The sequence below is a fragment of the Chaetura pelagica genome, unplaced genomic scaffold (genome assembly GCF_000747805.2).
Source record: "Chaetura pelagica isolate M959 unplaced genomic scaffold, ChaPel_1.0 scaffold103, whole genome shotgun sequence".
Taxonomy (NCBI): domain Eukaryota; kingdom Metazoa; phylum Chordata; class Aves; order Apodiformes; family Apodidae; genus Chaetura; species Chaetura pelagica.
This window is the reverse complement of record NW_009953004.1, coordinates 1,253,273-1,268,734: the sequence shown is the minus strand read 5'-3', so window position 1 is coordinate 1,268,734 and position 15,462 is coordinate 1,253,273. Positions and strand designations below refer to the sequence as shown.

At 39.2% G+C, this 15,462-nt stretch overlaps 1 protein-coding gene across 1 annotated transcript in view; it reads left to right on the top strand.

Annotated features, from left to right (window-relative positions):
• LOC104387815 (connector enhancer of kinase suppressor of ras 2-like) overlaps window positions 1–15,462 on the top strand; it is a 192,501-nt gene that overhangs the window by 167,149 nt on the left and 9,890 nt on the right. Inside the window, 2 exon segments of the mRNA XM_009996606.1 lie at window positions 913–986; window positions 8,404–8,475. Of these exon segments, the coding sequence (XP_009994908.1) occupies window positions 913–986; window positions 8,404–8,475 (146 nt within the window).

The window sequence follows — 15,462 nt, the reverse complement described above, 5'->3', positions numbered from 1 at the left end:
GGAAAAATAATGGAGGGAGGAAGCCAAAAATCATTAGACTGCTGTTCTTCCACTTGTGTGCATTGAGTCCAGTGCTTGATCTAAACTGCCTGCTTTGATGACTGATATTTTAGCACATATTTTCCATTTTCTTCAAGAGGACAATTTCATTAGCATAATTATTCTCAGTTTTAGTATTTTCTTGTCAGCCCAAAACAGCATTGCTTCACACTGTGGATGATAAAGACCTTCAGACTGTGTGTTGTACATTTTGTTTGACATTGTTACATGCAAGGTGATAGTCAGTATGTGTCCCACTGCTTTTCAGTCTGTTGCTGACAGCCAAGCCATAATTCATTGGACACTTGCTAATACTTTTCAGAATCTGACTGGTGTTAATGTCTCCTTTGGTTTTCCTGGTAAATTACCTCCAAAGAAGCAAAAAGTAACAAGAGAGACTTTCTAGTTGCTACTCTTCCGTTTGATCACTGGTGAGCTCCCTGTGGGTCCCTCCTCAGTTGTTACCAGCAGGGCAGAGGGTCTGCACAGTCGTGACTTTCAGAGGAGGCATCTACAGAAGGATTGTCAAACATTAACTCCATGGTGAAGAAGCTGCAGCTCTGAATGTCTGGAATGCTATGTTAGGTGCTGCCTTTGGTGCTGAAAGGTTTTCTGTCATCTTTGGCAAGGGGGAATTAGGATGACTCCAGCTCCTTGAAGGAACTGTCAGTTTTGTTACTTTGTATAAGTTTCTGAAATTGTGTGATGAAGCAAATACATCTGAAAAGTAAAAACATACAGGGAAAACGTGTTCAGTATTTCAACTGGTTGGATTGGTTGTTCTTAGTGTAGGACCCAAATGGCTACTGCTCTTTTCTCTCTTCTCTAACTCTATGATCTTCTTCACCATCACTTTTTCTTCTCTTTTGATAGGATGAAAAAGCAGAGGGATTCATTAGTTTGCCTGAGTTCAGGATAGATAGAGCAATTGAATGCAGACGGAAACAGTAAGTAACGTGTCCATTATGTCTATAAATCAAAGGATCACTCTTGGAAGTGAACTATATATAGTACTGAAAGTTTGCAAAGTGCAAAAAGTTACACAGAAAACCTAGACGTGTAACTATTACATAATACATCCTCTTCAGCTTTAGTGTTCCTCTTTATTACAAAAGATACAACTTAAGGTAAATTCTATTACATGTCCTACAAAGAGCAGGGTCACTCTTTGGTCAGCCTTCCAGATAGCCCAGTTAAAACAGCAAACAACTAAAGAAAAAAACAACACATTAGACAAGAGATAAAACTGTCTTAGGTTCAGTGTGGTCATCTTGATAAGAATGAAGTGTGCAAGAAACAATCCCCCTAGGAAGCACCATAAAAAATATCATAGTGAGGGATGGTGAATATCCATTTTCTCCTCTACAGAGGACACTTACGCACCCAATATTGTGTTATTTTCAACTGTTAAAATATTTAGGTTCCATATCCCATGACCACTGTGCTCTTGCTTCTGTGCATATTGCTCCTGCAGTGTTATGCTCCCATATGCTGAGCTCTGCCACACTTAGGGCAAGGTGAACACCAGCCACTCCAGCAGTGCTGGGAGTTGGGTGCCTCACTGCCAACCAGCAGGTCAACAGAACCGTTCTCACCCTTTAAGATGAGGTGTCTCCTGAGTGATTTGCATCTGTCTTCTGTATGTATCTCTCAAAACGTGCTGCCATGGGGAGCTACAGAGAATAGCATTACAGATGCTCTCTCACTGAAACTAACCTACTTAGATATAAGCATCCTACACTTTTGTTGTGCTTTTCCAATGACTAAACACAGTTTTGGTCTGAGGAATAGAAGTCCTACACTTATGAACAAGAATATAATAAAAATACTAAAGGTATGAATTACAATAGAGACTGCTCATCAGAAAATCAAACCTCTTCAATCCTTTGTTGTTGTCTGGAGTTATTATTAGTGTCTGTCTGAGAAACAGAAGGCAGTGCAATTTATACTTTAATTACTCCTTTCAGCTGAGAGTATCACTAGAAATTAAACGTGAGCTGAGCACTGGAAATCCCTCTGAGGAATGAGTAGATATTAATAATGATATTGACCAAAAATACAGAAAAAAATAATACCCTTTTGTTAGAACATAAAACACTTAACAAATTTCAGTGAATTAACCAAGATCAAACAGAAGGTCATTGTGCACAGCTACAAATGGCTTTCAGAGCTTTCCTCTAAGCATTAGAACACATTTCCTTAGAACACTTTTAGAGAACAATTTCTGTGGGGTATGTGCACAGGAAAAAGTCAGATTAACTAGAATTTTGCACACTACTGAAAGCTGAATACCTTCAGGCTTTGAATCCTTTCAGAAAGAGGTAGGTTCAGGGCTAGAAATATAATGAAGACATTAATGGTATTCCCTTTCCTCACTGAGCTGAGTTTCCCTTTGATTTCTTCCTTCATGGACTATCATTTGTACATTTCCCCCATCATACAAGCTGCACCTTACATTTGCCACTGCCACCTGCTCCTCAGAGAACAGCAGGGAAAGCAAATCCAGTGTTAAGCCTGTTTGAGTGTATCCAGCCTGTGGGAATGAAGGGCCCTGCTGGTGTTGCAGCCAGCTCCAATCCACAACCTCTATAAGCCCACGTTTTAAGCATTCCTTTTACAAATAAAATCAAGGTGAAGGTGATTCACTTTGACCCAGCATATTCTGGAAAAGTTCTAAAGCACACATTGTTACCCTCTCTGCTACACTAGAGGAAAACATTACTGCTAGGATTTTCTTTCCTCCTTTTCAGAGGTCAAGGGGAAGACAGATTTGACAGGATCACTATCCACATTAGGATATCTCTTATTTAATAGGGGGGTTTAAAATAGGTGCTGGAATGTAACCTAAAATTCATTGCAAGCTTGAAATCTGCAAATATAAATCTGGCTGTGTCCTGACTTATGTCTATATGATGGAGTCCTTATAAATGTTAATGCAAAAAGTAGTAAAGCTGTTTCCTTGACTCAATAAGGACAGGGGAAAGAAACCTAGATTTTTACCTTCTTCTTTTTTTAATTTTTGTTAGGTTCATATGGTTTTAAATCAAAATTGCCTGAAAAGTATGCTTGGTACTTCAGAGCATAAAGAAGTCCAGCTAAAATCAGTGATAGTTTTATTTCAGCTCTCTCAAAAGCAAAAGACCATTTTGAGACTCGGCTTGGATCTCTCCTCAAATTTCTGTTATTTTCAGAGCTATCAATGTGCAATTCTCAAACCTTATTCTCTGTACATGTAGAACTATTGCTTTCTGCACCTGCCTCAAAGGAGGTTGTAGAGAGAGAAGTGCCAGTCTATTCTGACAAGGAACAAGCAATAGGGTGTGTAGAAATGGCCTCAAATTGTACCAGGGAAGGTTTAAGCTGGATATTAGGAAAAATTCCTTTACAGCCTCTGAGGAATGAGTAGATATTAATAATGATATTGACCAAAAATACAGAAAAAAATAATACCCTTTTGTTAGAACATAAAACACTTAACAAATTTCAGTGAATTAACCAAGATCAAACAGAAGGTCATTGTGCACAGCTACAAATGGCTTTCAGAGCTTTCCTCTAAGCATTAGAACACATTTCCTTAGAACACTTTTAGAGAACAATTTCTGTGGGGTATGTGCACAGGAAAAAGTCAGATTAACTAGAATTTTGCACACTACTGAAAGCTGAATACCTTCAGGCTTTGAATCCTTTCAGAAAGAGGTAGGTTCAGGGCTAGAAATATAATGAAGACATTAATGGTATTCCCTTTCCTCACTGAGCTGAGTTTCCCTTTGATTTCTTCCTTCATGGACTATCATTTGTACATTTCCCCCATCATACAAGCTGCACCTTACATTTGCCACTGCCACCTGCTCCTCAGAGAACAGCAGGGAAAGCAAATCCAGTGTTAAGCCTGTTTGAGTGTATCCAGCCTGTGGGAATGAAGGGCCCTGCTGGTGTTGCAGCCAGCTCCAATCCACAACCTCTATAAGCCCACGTTTTAAGCATTCCTTTTACAAATAAAATCAAGGTGAAGGTGATTCACTTTGACCCAGCATATTCTGGAAAAGTTCTAAAGCACACATTGTTACCCTCTCTGCTACACTAGAGGAAAACATTACTGCTAGGATTTTCTTTCCTCCTTTTCAGAGGTCAAGGGGAAGACAGATTTGACAGGATCACTATCCACATTAGGATATCTCTTATTTAATAGGGGGGTTTAAAATAGGTGCTGGAATGTAACCTAAAATTCATTGCAAGCTTGAAATCTGCAAATATAAATCTGGCTGTGTCCTGACTTATGTCTATATGATGGAGTCCTTATAAATGTTAATGCAAAAAGTAGTAAAGCTGTTTCCTTGACTCAATAAGGACAGGGGAAAGAAACCTAGATTTTTACCTTCTTCTTTTTTTAATTTTTGTTAGGTTCATATGGTTTTAAATCAAAATTGCCTGAAAAGTATGCTTGGTACTTCAGAGCATAAAGAAGTCCAGCTAAAATCAGTGATAGTTTTATTTCAGCTCTCTCAAAAGCAAAAGACCATTTTGAGACTCGGCTTGGATCTCTCCTCAAATTTCTGTTATTTTCAGAGCTATCAATGTGCAATTCTCAAACCTTATTCTCTGTACATGTAGAACTATTGCTTTCTGCACCTGCCTCAAAGGAGGTTGTAGAGAGAGAAGTGCCAGTCTATTCTGACAAGGAACAAGCAATAGGGTGTGTAGAAATGGCCTCAAATTGTACCAGGGAAGGTTTAAGCTGGATATTAGGAAAAATTCCTTTACAGAAAGGGTTGTCAGGCCCTGGCCCAGGCTGCCCAGGGCAGTGGTGGAGTCCCCATACCTGGACATGTTTAAAAGCCATGTAGATGTGGTGCTGAGGGACTTGGTTTAGTGGTGGCCTTAGTAGAGTTGGGTTAATGGTTGAACTTTATGGTCTTAAAGGTCTTTTCCAACATGAACAGTTCTATGATTCTGTGATTTCCCTGGAGGCTTTACTACAGGTCTTAATGCTAGTGTATCTAAATTCTTCTCTAATAACAATCTTTGTGACACTCTGGGTGATTAAAATTGGTTTATTGTCCCATTTTGCAGCCCAGAAACAGAGCTGGAAAACATTTAAAGAAAAAGTTTCCACAGAATTGGGATCTCCATTTCATAGCAATAAAACATAACCATGAACATTTCATAACATATCCTCATGTATGTAAATATATAGCAGCACAATACATTCTTGCAACTCTAAGTGCTCACCATTTCAATAAAATATCAGAATATCAGACAAAAAGACATTAAAAAATATGTAGTAGTCAATTATTAAGTTTGTTTGCTGTGGCTTTGCAGCACAGGAGAACTCCTTTGCATAAGCAGGAAGACCTTCAGCATTTCATTGGTTTAGCCTTAAACAAATTCTTGTTCTTTCTGCCTCTTATGACACATCACAAAACCATAGCAACTGAGACAGGAGGCCTTCAAAAAGTAGCTTTATCTGTTGCATAGTCCTGACTCACCTGTCTGACATGACCACTCTCTGGGCCTTCACTGAGCTGGGGTTCCTGTGAGAATGTAGAATTCAAACACATAATAACATCTTGTACCACAACACGAGAGCGTAGTGGAGCCAAATTGAAGTGCTGTTTATCACACTAACTCTGACATATTTTAACTTTGAAAATACTGACTTTGAAGGCTCAATATTGGCATTTTAATGCTTTTTTTGTATGTAAATTTCCTGTCTAGGAAAATAATCCTATTTACAAGCAGAAACTCCATCATGTGATATTCTAACAGGATTAATCAAGAGGATTAGGATCTTTAGATCCACCAAATAATCCTCTCCAATTCGAGCTGATACTTCCAGCTCAGAGTTGGAAGACAGTCGGCTGAAAGGAACACCAGAAGGGGGAGTTTGTTGCACAGAGTTCAGACCAACTGCAACCAGTGTGCTGACATTGCAGGGAAAAATACAGCTGTGGTAAGAGCATTCCCTGCTTAAACAGCATCACAATCCGGGAGCATTGGTTTAGTAATGGCTTGGTTTGAGTGTTAAAAAATAAGTCTTGTAAGGAACTTCTGTAAGGAGGTACTGGGTTTTAGATTTAATTCCCCAGGACATAAAGACAGATCCAAAACTATTCCACATGTCCTGCTGACAAGTCTCTGCTGGAGCAGTTGGAGTTGCTGGTAGTCAACTGGCATAAGGGAGTGAAAAGTTCCACATTAAGAAGCAGGAGACTAAAAAAGATAAGAATACTTGACACTAAAATCATAGTATACTAATCGGGTAATACATTTGATCAGAGGACGCTTAAAGCTGTATTTATATGGTCATCAAAATCTCTCCCACTAACACCTCACCACCCAGCAGGTATAATTAACAAGCCGATGCCATCTAGTGGGCATCAGAGAAGCTCTTTCCCCAGTCGGGATTTCTCATGTACTCGGTATTTGCTCTAGCAAAACACAAGCAGCAAGGGAGATGAGGATCTGCAGTTGCAATTAGCACCGTCCAGATGCCCAAATGATAATTAAATGCCTCTCAATTCTGGTTTTATGGCATTAAGATGCTTTATGAAGCCTCTCTCTGCGAAGGTGAACTTACCCTTAATGTACTTGTAATCTAATGGAAAAGGAAACTGCCCATGATCACAACTCTGCTACTGCCTCATTCCTCTGTACAACTTCTGTTAGGAAAGCCTGTTCCTGTCTGCATTTGTATTAACCAAGCACACCAGTGTGCCCAAGTGAAGCTTCTTCAGCTTTCTTTTTCGTCTCTGAAAAGCGCAATAAATCAGAGCAATTATTAAAATGCTCATTTGCATTTAACATATTAATAGTAGAAACGTTGCATCACAGGTTTTTCATTGTGCCATGTGTGCTGGTTCCTAATTTAATTCTTGCATCTGGTAATTACCATATAATTGTCAGTATTTTAACATAAATGTTATGAATGATAGAGGGGGGGTTAACATTTGCCAACTAAACAAAATAATAGTCTTTAATGATCTGAGTTTCTGGTTTCCTTGACAGCAATTCGTCTTTGAACTATATTCACACACAAAAATTGTAAAAGAAAAAATGATTATTGTTCTGGTTACACAAATTAAACAGTACAGGCTGTGAAGTTAAACCTGCTGTGATATACTTTGGGAACTATACCAGTGATTTCTAATTTTACTTGAACTTTCCAAAGAACTTCAGTCTATAAATTAATCTTCAGAACAAATTTAAAATCACCAAAGGCAAGGGGGGGGGACCCAACAGCTGTGATTTCTTGTCTCAAAAGCTGTCAGTGAGAACAGGCTGTGCCATACAAGAAGGTGAGATGCACAGAACTGGCCATGAACTATAATGTAACAATAAATACTAGGCTTAAATCTAAATACAATTCTGTTATTTGATAGGTGGCACATGAGGAAGCATTAACTAGTAATTAACTATTTGATTGCAGAAACAGTAGAGCAAAGATTAGCAGATTAAGAAGAGAAGCACCTGGGATATGGCTGGTTTTAACAGCAACTTGACAAAGCAATCCCTGGAATTTGAAGTGACTACTTAGATTGAAGGCTATTTAAGGATCTTTATTATTATCTACCTCCAAACAAAGCAAGCCTACTACTTATATTCCCTAGATTATTCTATATGCTCCTATTAAGCTCAAATTCAATGAAGATTATAATTAGGGATGTAAAAATATTGTGTGAAGCTTAGAAAACATTTATTTAAGCTCATTCTAGAGATCTTAAATTCTCTTAACTAAGTAAAGACAATTTGAGGGTGGAGTATTTTTAGTGCCATCTCTAGTTGAATGCAATTTCTGGCTGGTTATTAATCTTTATATTCCTTCTCTTCCTCATTTATGAATGTAAAATACAGTTTTGGATAAATTAACGTATGTCTTTAGAATCAAAGTTACAACAAAGATATGAGACAGTTTTGCCACATAAATTGGCAGTCCACTGTTTTTCTTTGAATAAGACACAAACCACAGACACCTAAATATGCAAGAAGAGGCAGTGGGATCAAACTCTTACTCCTTTACAATAGTTGATCTTAGGAATCTAATTTGTACTTAAATATACTCAGTGAGATTTTGATATTTACCCAACAAGTTTTTAGATGTGGTTATCGAAAAGATTTACATTTCTGAGTCATCCAAAAGCTTCTGAAATTTGTACAAAGTACCAGTTAGTTTGCAAATGTCAATGCAATCAGATCAGTAGGAATCCATCTATAATTCTATCCAGCAAGAGATTCAGGCTGAGGATGCAAAATGCCTCCGAAAGCTGCAACACACTGAAGGAATGCCCAGCACATCAGTCTTCTGTATTTGTAGAGAAACTGTTTGAAAGAAAAGGTATCCTTTCTTTTTTTGTGCTTCTTTTATAGTGCCTTCAAAGCATGCCACCCCAAAATAAAGAGCTTCTACTTTGCAACAGACTGCCTTGAAGAAATGAACAGGTAAGTTACATGTCCTTTATCACTGTACTCCAATCACTGAAACTAGTATTTCATCTCACACAGAAATAATCCTCTTGGAGCAGGATGTAATGCTGACTGATTGTGTCCTCAGCACAGTCCCCCCGGACCCCCACTGATTTCAGTATGTAAAGCTTTGCCTTGTGGGGCTCATTTTATTTCTGCTGCTGTTTTCTGCCATGTTACCTGGTACAGTTCTGCCAGGGTGTGCTGGGGAAGTTAGTTGTGTCAGTCTCATCTATGCTCATTAGAATTGTTGTTTGTTAGTATGCATAAAGTTTCTCACATTTCTAATTTTGTGTTGATCTAGGACAGAAATATTAACATGGGATAAAAGCTTCTGGTACATAATAACAGTGCACCCAAACCAAAGCTCATGTTTCAGTGTACACCCACATGATGGGACAAAACAGTTTTCAGTTAGTTCTGCTGATAATCCACAGTGATGTGGCATGACCAGAGAAAAGCAATTTGAAGCAACATTTTAACAGGAATGGGATTGAACTAAAGAGACGCATTTATTTTTCATGCCAGAATTTAAATTAAAAAAACAAACAAACAACAAACCAAACACCAAAAAACCCCACCCAAAAAAGCAACAAAACCCCCACCCCCAACATCAACAAACTCACCAGCAATTCATTTGATTCATTGCATCACTGTCCCAACAAGGAGCAGAGGCTAGCAAAGTTCAACGGTGACACTACTGTGTGTTTTTAAATATCCTTGGAGGTGCTGGGAGGGCACTCAGAACTTGACTGGACAAGGCCCTGGACAACCTGATCCCACAGTAAAGCTGGCCCTGCTGTGGACAGGTGGGAACAGCTCTTCCCACCTCAACCACCCTGTCCTTCTGTTTGGTGATTCAGTGCTGAAGGTAGAGGCTGGATAAAGTTGGGGAGGTACCTTTGATCCTCAAAGGCAGAGCCAAATGTTCTACCTCCTCCTGTTACTTCAGTAATTTATTTATTCTCAGCTGAGGCAAAAAGCAAGGACACATGGGACAATGTTCTCATACCTTGAAGTCTTAAATCTTTCCTGGTGCAGACTGCTGAAACTCTGAGATATGCTGAGTTCTTGCTGTTTGCAAACTCAGATTCAACTACCTGATGATGCAGCTGGATTTCTTTTTTTTTAATACTAATATCTAAAAATTATTTTAAAATTAAACACCTTTTATTCTGTGGCTTATATGGCCCTTCAAGAAATATTGCATTGATGTTCAAGGCTGTCTGTAGTGAAAGAGTTCAGACCAGTCCATCATCCACTGATGATGATCAGTTCCCATGAGTATCTCTCTGTGACTAATTGCCATTTTTAGGATGTCAATTTGTTGAAAATATTTGTCCAATATTAGTGATGTTCCAGTGTTCAGTTATTTGGTGTGGCTGAGATTTTTCTGGTCCAAAACTGATGTCAGGATCTTCTGCTGGTTTTGACAATACATGGCTTCTCCCTGGATTTTAGCTACTTGGATAGCTATGATTTGTTGAACTGCCATTGATCACATCTTTCTATTTGTCCATAAAATGTTCTGACTCAAGGAGAACCAGGAAGACTTGACACACATTCAATAAACTGCTCTTATAATATTCATTGATTTTTCTACTCTGAGGAGCCAATGACACTGTCTTTGTGACTGTTTCACAGCCTTCATGGAGAGTAACAACTGGAAAGGTGCCAGGATGTATTTTCATATCAAACTGCCATGTTAGTTTGGAATTTATGAGACTCTTTTTCCTGACTTTTTGAGCCTGCTTCCCATGAGAGTTGGCAAAGGGTGAACTTCCCCTTGAAGTATTTTTTGCAGTGTTTTTCCTTCAGAAATGCTGTTCCTGTAGAGCAATTTTAATTCACATTCAGCCCAAATGATGGATTACTGTGCTCCTTCTGTCAAATCCCTGGGCATCCCCTGCAGCCTTTACATGCTCCCTGGCATTCCTTCTTACAGATGCCCTGTGTGAAATTTGAAATGAGCAAGCCAGAATCCTAGATAAAAAATGCACTTTAAAATACTGATTTCGCAAATCTCTGCTTTCCCAGCAAATTGCTAACCATGTCATCTGAGGAAACAGGGCAAATCATCCACGTGGTATCTCACACTCCTGTTGTCACCATTAAATTTAGCTGGATTTTCTGTGCTAACAGAGGGGTAGATCTTTTACACTGAAAAGTGAAGGAGTTCTAATAGGAAGAGGAACACAGCATCCATCTGTTTTCACTTTGTAGGGAGCATATACTTTTCTTCAACTGCATTATCAGCAGCTTTTGTTTTAACATCTGTTTTTACAGTTTCTTTCTTCAGATTCACTGTTTCATATGGGTTTTTTCCCCTCTCCAGAATATTTTAATCTGCCTTTAATACTTCCTTGCTGTTGAAAGAACTGTGTGCCAATGGGTAGTAATTGATTTGTCTGTAGCAGATAGAGTTCCTGTGTTGTAGCTGAGTTTTCCCTGCTGTGTTGCACAGTGCAGGCAGCCTTTGGTTTGCAAAATTAATGTGCATGCTGTTTTGTCAGGTCTTACATGGGCACAGTTGTGTTCTTAGAAATGAATTAATAATGAAATTGATGAGCTCATCTTTTGCTTGCCACGGTCACGGGGTTCTCCAGGCTTCTTCAAGGCCTTATCTCCCAGAACTGCTTCATCTGTTACCAAACCATGCATAACCTGTTTATGGCTTTAGTACTCCAAAGGAAATCAGCATTGAATTTAATATTCAGCTGTTTTATAACATCTACTCGATTTAAAACTTCCCTGTGATTGAAGTATGCAGTGCATTCACAAGCTCCTCGTGGGCTCCAAATATTAAAAATGTAAAAGTTCCTATTTTAGGCTGAATAATTTGCTCATATTTGATTGGAATAGCTAGGTTAACATTGCCATTTTAGTAATTACCATCAATCTTCTGCATTCATTCAAAAAATACAACTAATAGCTGCTACCCACTGAAACAGAGTGAGGATTGATTTTTGTAGAGCTCACATCCAGTATTTTCCAAGGAAAGACCTGAAAGATTCTAACACAATATTTCTTTTAAAAGAAATTGTTTGAAAATGCAGCTGTTCTGAATTAAATCTCCATTGATTATAAGCAAATTTCAGGGTGCAGGTCTCCTGCATTGTTATGTATGGAATGTAACAAAGTGAGATACACACGGTTTTCCCTAAACAGTTTATTTATTGCTGAAGTCCATTCAGCTTTCTTCCTTAAATTTTAGGCATGTTAGTCTCCTTGATTTATCTTGCCCAACTCAGATGGTGGACCAGTATTAAGGCATCTTTTATAGTTTTAATATTCTTCCAGACTCTACTTAGGAATAAGCTCACACCTGGGAAAAGATCTTGGCAACTAAACATTTCAGCCATAGGCCCCTATCAGACATTGCCCCTGCTCAACAAGAGTTCCTGGAGAAGTGAGCAGGAGAGAAACCATGTCAGAGCTGTCTGTCCTAGTTGAACAGATCTTTAACAAATGAGGTGGAAGGAGAACTGGCTGTGTGACAGAGCTCAGAGGGCTGTGATTCATGGAGCAGGGCCAATTTGGAGGCCTGTAACCAGTGGTGCCCCCAGTGGTCAATACTGCATCTGGTCTTGTCCAACATATTCTGGACAAGGGGACAGAGCGTGTCCTCAGCAAGTTCACTGGTGATACCAAACTGGGAGGGGTGGTGACACTCCCGGGGCTGTGCTGCCATCCAGTGTGACCTGGAGAGCTGGGCAGAGAGGAACCCAATGAAGTTCAACAAGGGCAAGTGTAGGTTCCTGCACCTGGGGAGAAAGAACCCCATGCACCAATAGAGGTTAGGGGTGGACCTGCTGGAAAGCAGTTCCCGAGAGAAGGATCTGGGAGTCCTGGTAGGTAGTAAATGATTAATGAGCCAACAGTGTGTCCTTGTCACCAAGAGGGCCAGTGGAATCCTGGGGTGCAAAAGGAAGTGTGGCCAGAAGGTTAAGAGAGGTCATCCTCCCCCTCTACTCTGCCCTGGTGAGGCCACATCTGGAGAACTGAGGCCAGTTCTGGGCTCCCCAGTTCAAGAGAGACAGGGAACTGCTGGAGAGAGTCCAGGGGAGGGCAACAAAGATGACTGGGGGCTTGGAGCATCTCCCTGATGAGGAAAGGATGAGAGAGCTGGGACTCCTTAGCCTGGAGAAGAGCAGGCTGAGGGGAGACCTCATTAATGCCTGTAAGTATCTAAGGAATGCAGGGAGGATGGAGCCTCTGTTTAGTAATTCCCAGTGACAGGATGAGGGGCAATGAGCACAAGGTGGAACGTGGGAAGTTCCAATTAAATATGAGGAGAAACTTCTTTACTATGAGGTTGACAGAGCCCTGGGACAGGCTGCCCAGGGATGCTGTGAGGTGTCCTTCTCTGAAGACATTCCAAACCCACCTGGATGCAGTCCTGAGTAATGTGCTCCAGGTGATCCTGCTTTAGTGGGGGGTTGGACTGGATGATCTCTAGAGGTCCCTTCCAATTCTGACAATTCTGTGATTCTGTGAAATAGAGCTAAGTAAGTTATTGAAAAGCTTTTCTTCTCCAGTCCCTTGCCCACTGAAAAGCATGGAGATAATTCTGCAGAATATGACAGGTACTTTCAAATAGAAATACCTGAAATGGAGCTTCCCAATGGTGTTGTAAGTAAGCAGCAGGTTTTCCCCTTTTTCCTTTATGTTCCTGTAAAACTTGTTTCAAATCCAGGAAAAATAGCCTGTGCCTGAGGCCACTTTATTTTTCTATTGTTCCCACATAAAAGCTCACAAGTTGCAGCACAAGTAAAACAATTTTGTGATCAGAATTAGCTGCAGGCCCCAGAGACTGGATGAAACCCTGCTGCAGGTGGGAGTGAGCAGTGCAACAGCAGAGCCACAGGGCTCCAGCTGGGAGAGATACTAGTCCAGGAGGCACTAGTCTTCATCTGTAAGTCTTCAAAATCTCTTTTTGTTGGCTAGCCACCTAACTCCTCCTTTCTAGGATTTATGGACTACTTACTAGAGACTTGGGAACAACCATTTACCCTTAATGCAGTTGGAGAACCACTGACTTATGGCATTACACTAGAGTTCAAAGGAGTTGATAATGCAGAGTTGCCATTATCCAATAAGCAATCCAAATTAGCATCCAGATGTGAATGCATCCCTCATGCACAGAGGTAAGGATTTGTATTGTCTCTCTGTACTAGTTCAAATTACAGAATTAACTTAATCAAATTCTGCTGTAAACAATACCACTGTGAATTGATATCATTCTTCTGGGAGTCAAACAGTTCATCTGCATTTAATAGAGCAGGGTTTGTGATGACAGTGATGAATGCACATGCATTACAGTCACATGCTGTGATGTTATTATCCTGGAGATACTCAGTGAATGCAGTAAAATCTGAAGTTTTTAGTAGTAGAAATTAAAATATAGACATAATTAAAGTCAGTCACTGAAAGTATTATTTGGCCTATTTGATCTGTTTTCTTTAAGAGTATGTGGAAGTAAAATTATATAATTTCACAACTAAATAATCCAATCTCTTAAATTCTACATTCCCTACTAAACCCCTAAAAAAAGACCCTTACCTTTTCAGGCTATACTAAACTCAGTTCTCTTGCTCATAGAGAATGTTTCATTTCTCCAAAGCCTTCTTTTGGGCCAATTATTTGGTGAAAGCTAGGGTAAAAACTTGAATAATTGAGTAAAATTACAGCATGCATTTAAATGCTCAGAAATCCTGGCTTGGATTCACTTCTACAGCTTCTCATCCCTTCTCTGTACTGCTGTAAGAATGGTAGGAAGCCTGTCTGGAGAACAGGATGTGGTTGCACATGCTGAAGCAAAGACCATGTCACAGAGTGAGATCTTTAAAATATTTTGGTGGATCCTTTAGGATTGATGATTGATTTTACTTGTAATTATTGTCTCTCATAAAGTTATTGTGTGTATATGCTCTGGAGTACACAATTATATTTCTAAGAGAAGCTGCTATTTGACTTTTTTACTAGGAAGGGAATTGATCTGCTGCAGAAGTAGTCAACTTTCTGTCCCTCATCAACCAGGAAAAATCAAACACCAAACCAGCCTGGCTGCAAAGGCAGGTTGTGCATTTGGTTGACAGAGTGATGTTAAAAAAATAAATAGGAAAATTCCCATTAAGTGCATCACGTAGATGGGCATAAATTGCCATGGCTCACTTGTCAACTCTTAAGCTGTCTGAGGCTTTTTTCGAGCCTGACAAACCTAAGAAGACAATGCATGAAAAAAGATCAAAAGAGTCATTTCAAATTACCAAATCAGGGAGTACTTACAGATCATCCCAGGAATTATTTTGCTTAACAAATTCCAGCAACTGTGACAAATAAAGTAACAGCAACACAGGCTGCTGAGAGATGATGCATTTGGAGAGATGAACTGATTGAAAGATTCTGCTCAGCATTATATTTCAATGTGAGACATCAAGTTACTTCTTTAGCCTTCTTTTGTGTTCAGAAAAATTAAGGCATCACTTTAGCCATGCCTATCATAGGAACCTTTATTCCATTAAATGAATATATTACCTGTATAACCTTAGAAAAGAGTGAAAATAATGTACCTTAGGAACCAAAATTGGAAACATTGATTTTTTTAGGTGTCCAGCAAGAAAAACTAGTCAGGGAGAAGCCAGCATAACAAGTACAAAATCAATTTGAAAATATAATTCTGTATTGAGAAGAATTTTACAGTGAATTCTAGAATCCAATTATCCCCCGATATATATAAAAAATATATAATACAGAGGTTTTAATCAGAAATACAATATAAATAGCCCTGAATAAATTATATGTCTGAAATAAATAGTTCAAAGAAATCTCTGTATTTTAATAGACTTAAAGATAACTTGATTAAGTAAAATTTAACTTTCACTTGCATTCTGTTTTTTTCCTTTTAACTCAATAATCTCAAGTGTAAATGCAATCTCAGAGGTGAAGAAAGATACATTCCTG